The 9131-nt window shown below is 33.7% G+C and overlaps 1 protein-coding gene and 2 long non-coding RNA genes across 3 annotated transcripts; all 3 read right to left on the bottom strand.

The window, feature by feature from the left end:
• Positions 1–280: 280 nt before the first annotated feature.
• Positions 281–2322, bottom strand: LOC21384671 (UPF0481 protein At3g47200). The gene is made up of 2 exons (XM_010110820.2): positions 979–2322; positions 281–670 (listed from the first exon to the last, which is right to left on the bottom strand). Exon 1 carries the CDS (start codon positions 2320–2322, stop codon positions 982–984), a length of 1341 nt encoding a protein of 446 aa, XP_010109122.1. The 3' UTR covers positions 281–670; positions 979–981.
• Positions 2323–2407: 85 nt separating this feature from the next.
• LOC21384670 lies at positions 2408–6388 on the bottom strand. The gene is made up of 3 exons (XR_002903318.1): positions 6338–6388; positions 6138–6239; positions 2408–2461 (listed from the first exon to the last, which is right to left on the bottom strand). It is a non-coding gene; the product is annotated as an uncharacterized LOC21384670 (long non-coding RNA).
• Positions 6389–7133: 745 nt separating this feature from the next.
• On the bottom strand, positions 7134–7928 carry LOC112094026. Its single transcript, XR_002903317.1, has 3 exons — positions 7876–7928; positions 7617–7724; positions 7134–7459 (listed from the first exon to the last, which is right to left on the bottom strand). It is a non-coding gene; the product is annotated as an uncharacterized LOC112094026 (long non-coding RNA).
• Between the last annotated feature and the right edge of the window lie 1203 nt (positions 7929–9131).

Below are 9131 nucleotides of genomic sequence, written 5' to 3'. Positions count from 1 at the left end.
GTCTTGGTCAAGACGATTCGCACTTTTGCGGATGTGCTTAAGCACGCATACAGTTGAAGATGGATTCTATGAAAGAGATAAATCTTAGCGACCTAAAGACATAAGAAAATAAAAAATTAAGAAAACGAGGCACACAGCGCATTATTTTGTTTGCCAAGTTTTAGTTTTTAAGTTGTTTTATGACTTTGGTTTAGAAGAAGTTTTTAATTTGTTTATAACCTTTTCGCGAATAAAAACAACAAAAAAATTCTTGATATGAAATAAATAAATTAGTGCTGAAAAGTATTGGTCGTGTAAGGGAACCAAAGGTCCCGGGAGTCATAGGGAGAAAGGCATGGGCTATCTCCCCCCCAAAAAAAAAAAGAAAAAAAAAAGTACTTGGTCATGTCCTATTATATAAAACATGAAGTTGGTCTCCTTCTACAAATCCACTAGAACATTAAGGACTCAAGTCACTCTTATATGGAGACCCGCATGTAAAAGTTATGAAAAATTAGTATCTTTGAAGCAAGCAAATCAGTGTACCAACAGGTTGTGATAAATGTGAAATTGAGCGTGCGGATGCTATAGGCTGATCTTTTACGGATTCCTTGCATAATTCACATTCATGAGATGCTAGGCCGAACACGTACATCTCTCCGGCGGAGTATATTCCGCACTTTGTTCCGTCCTAGATTAAATTGTCAAAGTATCAATGTTGGTGAGATAGAAACTTTTGAAATAAAATCAGCAAATTTGTAATAGTATTTTGTATAGGAAAACAGAAAGTGGGAAAATATACGGCATATATTTCAACACTGAAAAGCAGAATATATATAGTTTACAGAACTTTTAACCGACTCTAAATATATTCTAACTAACAGAATCCTAAGAATAGAAAAGGGAGATTATAAAAGATTACAAACGGTTAGAAAGGATAATCTGGTTCCTAATAATTTAAATTTAAAGTTCAAACTAAATATCTCTAATATTTTGTACCTTTCAATTTTTTGGATTGACTGAATACCAAGTTTGAACAAATGTTAATGCAAGGACCACCATAGCAGCAAACAGAGCCAGAATAGTCCATGGGCTTCTAAAATGAGTATTGTAGACCTGAGCAATCCAGAGCGCACACCTTCTTCGGCTCCTACTCCTGCAATGCTTTTCTATTTTTTTCTTGACATGTGCATAAGTGTCTTTGTCTGGCGGTAAAAATTCAGAGCCCATGCCGTTGATCAAATTAGCGACTTCAGCATCGCTAATGTGCAATTTCGGAAGAATGTCCGCTGCTTTTAAGTCCTTGACGTCATGTTCATCGTCAACAAGCAAATCTAGCAAGTTTATGTAAGACATAAACCATGGTTTTTGATTTGGATGAAATTCGGACAAGCACATCTCATAGGCGGCCAAGTTGAACAACATTTTCACCGTCAAATTGTCTACAACCAATCTGGGAAGCTTAAGTTGAGCTGTGGTAAAGAATGAAGAACGGAAAGATATAGTTGTTAAAGAATCACTTGGCTTGAACTCTATCCCTGCTTTTTTAAGTTCCTGAACATTAGGAAAGGAGTACTGTGTAATCATGCTCCAATATTGAGGGAGACTCTCTGATTTATTGAACCGCTTCAAGATCCGACTAATAAATGCCACTGCTCGACAAGCACAATGACATAAAAGCGAGCAAAGACGACGAATGAGATTAGTTGGAATGCACTCATTCTGATGAAAAACGTTAGGGTTATCAAGTAATAGTACTTCTCGTAGAAGGTCAAGAATGTGTAATGGATGTTTGTGAACCGAATCCAAAACTAGGAATTTTGTAAATTCCCCTAGATTATTACCCATAAGAGCAATAAATCTGCAAAAATCGGGTACCAAATCTACATTTCCCAATTCTGTTTCGAAGCCCATCAACTTCTCAAGGACTATAAAGGGTATTTGGTTCTCTAGCAAGAACAGATCCTGCTGGATCAATGCTGCTTGATCATTACTAATTTCAAACATGTTTAACTTTTGATTCACATAGGCGTCTATGAACCCTAGCATTGCACACCCATCCAAGAACACCAATATTATCAATTCTAGATCAGTATACGACACAATTACCTCCTCATGGAAGTACTTCTTTATTTCATCGGTCTTTTCCTTGATTTCTCGGAGTAAATTATCCTTTGTTCTACCGCTTCTTTTAATGAAATGTGCAGCCAACTTAATCTTGAGTTCTTCATTGAACAAATTCGGATCAGTGGCATAAATAGGACCTATTGACAACTCCCTTGGCTTAAAGTACACTCCTAATTGTCGCATGATCTCCGGAACCCTTTGTATTACTGTTCTCATTTTTTCCCTATTTTTTTGAAGGACTTTTAGTAGCTCTTTTAAATCTGGCAACATATTGCTAAAATGTTCTTCTATCTCCAGCTCCCATAGCACACGTTCCTCATATTCAAGGCCTGTGCTTGCCTGATTCTCCCAACTTCTTCAACCCAAAAAAAAAAAAAAAAGAAAAGAAATTGTAATGCATCCCTTGCAGCAGGCTTAAGCGAAGAATGATTCAACCCAATATATTTATATATATATATATATCTATATTTATATATATATCCTTAATGAATGAGTAATGACAGTCATATTTCCTTAATGAATGAGTAATATACCCTTGTCTAAGTGACTAGCTTTGAAGAGTCACATATTTCATATATATTCTTCATTGATATATATGTTAATGTTGACTCGTTTTATGAAATTTTAGAAGTGTTTTCTGGTATTATGTGAATTCTTGTATTTATTATGAACTAAATGAGATAGTGATAATGGCCAAATCATTGGGGAACAATAGATTTTAAGATAGAGGCCACATAAAATAGGTTCGGATTACACAAGATTAATGCTATATAAGAGGGCTTAAAATGTTAAAGAAAAGTATTTTGGAAGTGTAAATTATTCTGGATACTAACACAGCTTGCACTCACATATTATTTGCACTCAGCATCAAATTCCTAATCAGAGCACCACAATTAGTCAAGAAGGAAACTTTAACAAAAATCTAATTTCGGGGCAAAATTTACAATTTTGGCAAAGTATGGAACCTAACACACACACACACACACACATATATACATATATATATATATATATTTTGAAAACACGGGGTCCAAAACATAAAAATGTTAGGGGTCAAAATCTAATTTCAAGGTAAAATTTACAATTTTGGCAAAGTATGGAACCTAAGACAATTCTTTTCTCAAACATAGAGTCCAAAACATGATTTTAAAAATATTAGGGGTCAAAAATAGAGGAGATGATGAGTTTCTAAAAGTTTTAATTAAATGTTAGAGTGCACCACTCAACAAACTCAATCAAATTTTAGCTTAACAGAAAAAAAAAAACAAAAAACAAAAAGAAAAATAAAAAGAAAGGAAAGAGGGAATCAATTAAAAGACACCTATTTGATTTTTAGAGTCTAAAATCAATGAGTTATTTAGTTGGGAGATTCGTATTCTGATTCGAATTATAGTTCGTGGTTCACTACAGTATTTTCTCTTACAGAAAACACACGTAAATAAAAAATGGTTCTAATTTCATGATTCTAATCTATGAACCAAACGTCCTCCAAAACTCTTTCATCTCTCTTACTGTCTCCTGAACTATTCCCGCATCTCCCTCAACCCCTTACAAGAAAACCACCTTCCACACCTCCAAACTTGAAATTTCTTCATCCTTTCTCTTCCTAATCCATAGAGGAAGCAAACTCTTGCTTTTCTCCTTGGTATAAACATGTTTGGTAGCCCGAAAACCCTTCCAAAATTGCTGTCAAATTGGAATCCGAGAAGAAGGATTAAGCTCCTTCAACATAGAGTTGGGTTTTAGTAAGGTAGCTCTCTCAATCACTTTCTCGATACATTTTCTTCTATTAGCAGCAACTAACACGAATTTTCTTGTGTTCTGTCTTCAATATTATTTCTCAAATGCATCCATCCGTGACCAGTCATATCCTCACCCTTAAAGCTACAAGTTTGAGATTCTTGAAAACTGAACTATCTATTAATCTTCAAAGGTAAGACTATTAACTTTTAGAGCTTTAGTGATGAGGTTAAATAAGTTAGTCTTATGACTTTGGATTGAGTTTTAGTTGATTTGAACTTAATGAACTTGAAATAGAATGTTGATTCAAGTGTTTGCATGTGAGTTTTAAACATAAAAGTTTGCATCTTATATGTTTGTTGAAATGAACATGAATGAGTTTCTGAACTAATTTTACATTTTAAATTTTTCGGAATCGTTTCTATACTATTTTGCCTCAAATATTATTTTATCTTTAAAATAGACATCCTAAGCTTCAAGTGATTTACGGAAAAATGATTTTTTTAGAATTATTTATGATTTTCACAAGTTCATGCAAAAATCTGTCAAATTCCTGACAGAAATTTTGGTCTGGATTTCAGGCTAATTTTCATGAGACTAATGAATCTAAAACCTAGCTTAAGGTAGCTCTAAATAAAGCCCCATGAGTCTACTTTGATTTGACAGTAGTTTTGTAATTGTTTGGATTTTCCTACAATTTATCATAATTTTTCTCGTAACAGAGGTCGAATCAGCCCATTTGACAGAGTTTGTGTTAAGAGACTAACTTTTGTAACTTTGATAAATTAAAACTTGGACTATGTTTTGAGATTTCGTGGCTTGATTTTGCTAAGATGTTCGCGCATGAAGATCTTAAGAAAAGTTTATTATCAGATAGATTTATAACAGGGGATGACTAAAAGGGATATGTACATTATGATTTTGAATGTGAATATTAACTTTTGGTTTTACTATGTTAGTTTGATTTTGATATATGGCCAGCCTAAACATAATATGTTTGTGATGGGATTAAAGCCAGTAATTTCCTAATTGAACGTTACGTTAACCTATCAATTTCTTAAACTTCTTGTTATAAGTTGAGCTTAGTGATTGTTTACTAAAAAGCCCCCTGAAGAAGTTGAACCTCTTTGAAAATTCTAATCTAGAAGGGTGAAATTCCAATAGTTGACGTTCACCATTTATCTGAACTCGTGAGAACGAAATTATTTCTTAGGGCGTAATCGGTCCATAGACCCGACACACATGATTTTAGACAAGTGTGTGCCTCGAAAGAAAAGACTCAAAATTAACTAAAGTGAATGTGATAACAAGATCTTGCACATCGCCTACAACCCAAGCACAAAGTATATCTATAATGATGTGTATAAATATACTATGAAAATTCTTGATGATATTATGTACTTGTTTGTGCCTATCTATGCGATTCAATTATGTCACTTGACTTTCAAGTTCCTTTGACATGCTTTCCTATCGTTATTTTAATACAAGGCTTAAAAAAAAGTGATGTTTTTAAGTATCATACCGAGACCAAGGTCTCTCCATGTTCATGTTTTGTACCGAGACCGAGGTCTCTTTATGTTCATGTTATATTATGATGCCACTGGCTAACTTGGTTAGGGTTGCTCTCCCAATCCCCCGGTTAGTTGCGTGCACTGTACATATGCAAGGCCCAAATTCATGGTTTCGAGACAAGATTTACATGTTTTATAAAACATCTATGTATGAAACTACGTATATTATTTTGTGTGAGTTATTTTTTAAAACATTTGATGTGACATTTTCTATTATGTGGGTTTTTTAATTTTTTTATTTTAAGTAAACGTTTCTTCTAAGATGACGGAGTTTTTAGCTGCTAGCTTGGAAGGATTGTTACAATACTCTTGTATGATTTCTTTTTGTTTATATTTCCTTTCCAAAAAAAAAAAAGGTTATTGTGTTAATAGAGTGTTACTAAGTTGTTTTGCATAAAATAACTGTTTTGTAGTACGTAAAGTTGCTAGGTTCAATAATATTAGACTTAAGGAAAAAAATATGTGACAATATAATTTCTATGTCGTTGTTCCAAAGAAGACAATTTGGCTTATGTTACTCCAAATTTAATACCTATTGCAGTAGTTTTCATCAAAAAAATTTATATATATCGCAGTATTTGATAATAAGCATTACCAATATGCCAATATTACCTCGAGTAACGCGTGCAGGAAGCGTAGACTTGGGGAAGTCCACGTCATCAAATAATAAAATGCAATTAAAAAGTAAATGAAATGTTTTGAGCTGGTGGAATTTTTCACCTTTTTTCTTCATCCTTTTGTTCAATCACCTTCTTTAGTCTGATCTCTTTCGGTCCAGTTCGGATGATGGAGATGATTATAGGTGGAACTTCAAACTCATTACTGCATGCGTGTTAGTATACGATATTTATATTAAGATCGATCAAGTCAGGAATAACCAAAGAAAAAGAAAAGAAAAGTATTTCTGAAGAAAATCCCACCTGTAACTGCAAGTGATTTGGAGAACATCCACGGCCCTCGGTCCACTTTCAACCATATTAGGGAGAAGAAGTTCGACTAGGCCCTTGCGTACCTCTTTTCCATAGAGATCACCATAGGAAATAGTAACTGCAGAGTTTTCGGTCTTGATTGGATAGTTTCCGGCGAGCACCTTCTTGATTATCGATTCTCCGTCGACTTGTTCGATTGTTACCCGCAAGTCCTGAACCACCACGGTGAGAAGCCCAGCCAAACACTGGGAAAATGCAATGAACAAGTTGTTTTCATTTTGCAAATCTGAGAAGGTTCCTCCATTGCTGTTCATTGCGATCTCTTCTAGCACCTATATTAGTTATAATATTATATCGATGACAGACGAAACCCCCATTCGTTTTATTGGTTCCAATCATAATTTTAATTTTTATTACTGTAGTTTATCTCACAAAAATTTAAATTTAACTTTTTATGTTACAGTATTTTTTCTCACATTAATTCATATTTCAACTCGAGTTAAAAACTCAAACCAGTTAAATAAATAATACATAAATTTTGCAAATTAAATACATATACACTTACCCTTGGCTCGTGGCTTGCACCAAAGCCGAATGTGTATACTGGCACCATGCTAACATCAACCTCGGCAACTTTACCTCTATTTTCGGCACTGTCAGAAAAAAGCATGATGGCACCTACACGCCCATTCGTAAAACGGCGGTCATTGAGCACTTTTAAGGCCATTCTAAGGCCCTCAGCAATATTTTTGTCACTATTTTTTTCTTTTAAAAGTATGATCTCCTCTATAATCTCAGCTTTAGAAGCTTCAGTTATTTGGCGCAGTGGGAACAACCTGTTCGAGCTGTCAAAGAATGTGACAACTGAAAAACGATCAACGGGGCTAAGTTTCTCGATGACAAATTGTGCGGCGATTTTCAATTTGTCTAAGTTGCCTCCCTCATGCATGCTTCCACTGAGATCAATTACCATCACTAGATCAAGTCCAGGTCTTGGTCTGATAAAACCTGACTCAGTCAACTTTAGTAGCACTTTAAATCTGGTTTCTTTAAGTGGTGCCTCAATGTGGTTGATGGCTGCAATCTGTATTTTTCCCGCTAGAAAGCTTGAAGCTTTTTTCCGGGAGTTATACACATGGAAAGAAAAGATGATTCATAATTAACTTCTTAATTAATTAGAATCAAAAGTTTTGAGTGCATTTAAATTGTAATGAATAAATTAAAAAAAAAAAGCTTGTGATGTGAATGAAGAAACGAAGAAAACATAAACCTGAAATGACATCTTCGAGTATGACAATTTCCTTATCATCGTCGAAGCTCATTTTCCCGAAAAGAACTGATAACACTACTAATCAAGCTTTTTGAGGAGATATCTAAACTGTTCAATCAATAGTTGATCATTGAAAAAAAAATACAAAAATTATATATTATTATTAGGCTTAATTAATCATATACTCTTGAAACAACAAATGTTTATATTTCTTTCTCCTTGTTTCTGAATGTTCAGATCGTAAAAAGGAATTACGTACCTCATAAAGTGTTCAAATCTTGAGCTTGATTATTGATCAGTAAAGACCGTCAGAGAACCAATTAAACACGAGAAAAGAATTATCAGCCAGCAAATGAGAAAATTGACATCCTAATTAAGCTGAATCGGCACATCGGTAGAAGATTAATTCTCTACTAACACTACCAAATTTGATGAAAAAAAAGAACGAAAAGCTGCAAAAAGTTCATGATGAATATCAAAATACTACTCTTAAGGAAGAAAGACGAAATTAGACAACACAACACTGACACGAGCCATAAATAGAAAAGCAAACGCAGCAAATACAAGACATTAATTAGGGATAAAACAAACAAATGATAATCTTTCTTAATGTTCATGAAAAAAGATAACTACATAAAGTACCTTTCAATGGAAGAGTTCAAACTTCAAATCTTGAGTTTCAATGTAGATGAGAGAAACAAGGCCAAGAGCAGAAACAAATTATTATATGGAGACCAGTATTGTGTTTTTGTAATTACCATCTCTTTTCCCCAATTCAATATAGAACACAATTTGGTTGGCTTCAAACACCGCTTTTAATATAATTATGGCACCATTTACTAAATAAATGATTATTTGCAGACCCAAAGGCCATTTGTCTTTTTTTTTTTTCATTTCTTTATTCTTTACAGATCATCAGCTCAATTATTGCTTTTGCACATGGGGAGCAGCCTCCGAGACATACATACATGCATAAATTACATATAAAACAATTCGTAGAGGCCAAGTTTTCATTTTCCTTTTCCATTTCACTTTTCAAAAAGAAAACAATTAAAAATTTTATACACATGGTTACACGATTGCCAAGAGTTCGACAAAAGAGAAAGATGAATTAAAAAATTTATACACATGGTTACACGATTGCCAAGAGTTCGACAAAAGAGAAAGATGAAAACAAAGGCAGGGCAAATGGAGAAATTTGGTGGGACTGAAGACGAGTTGAGACCTGAGAGCGAGTGAGACATAATAATAGGAAATATAACCAATAACAATGCACAGACCAACTTGTTAAAGTCCACATTGTTAAAAAATAAAAATAAAAAAAATAAAAAATAAATCCTTTTTATGTAAAATATCTCTCAAAATTCAAGAAACATTCATGAATAACCAAAAATCAACAGATTAATAAGCGGAAGCGTACTTAAATTCATGATAATAAGTTACTCTCCAGAGTAGTGCCGTTTATCTTCCAAATCAACATGTTTTCTTAAAAAATCTTTTAACTTTCTCTTTGCT

This window comes from Morus notabilis, unplaced genomic scaffold (assembly GCF_000414095.1).
Source record: "Morus notabilis unplaced genomic scaffold, ASM41409v2 Scaffold1984, whole genome shotgun sequence".
NCBI classification, from domain to species: domain Eukaryota; kingdom Viridiplantae; phylum Streptophyta; class Magnoliopsida; order Rosales; family Moraceae; genus Morus; species Morus notabilis.
Note: the sequence above shows the minus strand (reverse complement) of the source record. Positions and strands in the feature narration are given on the sequence as shown.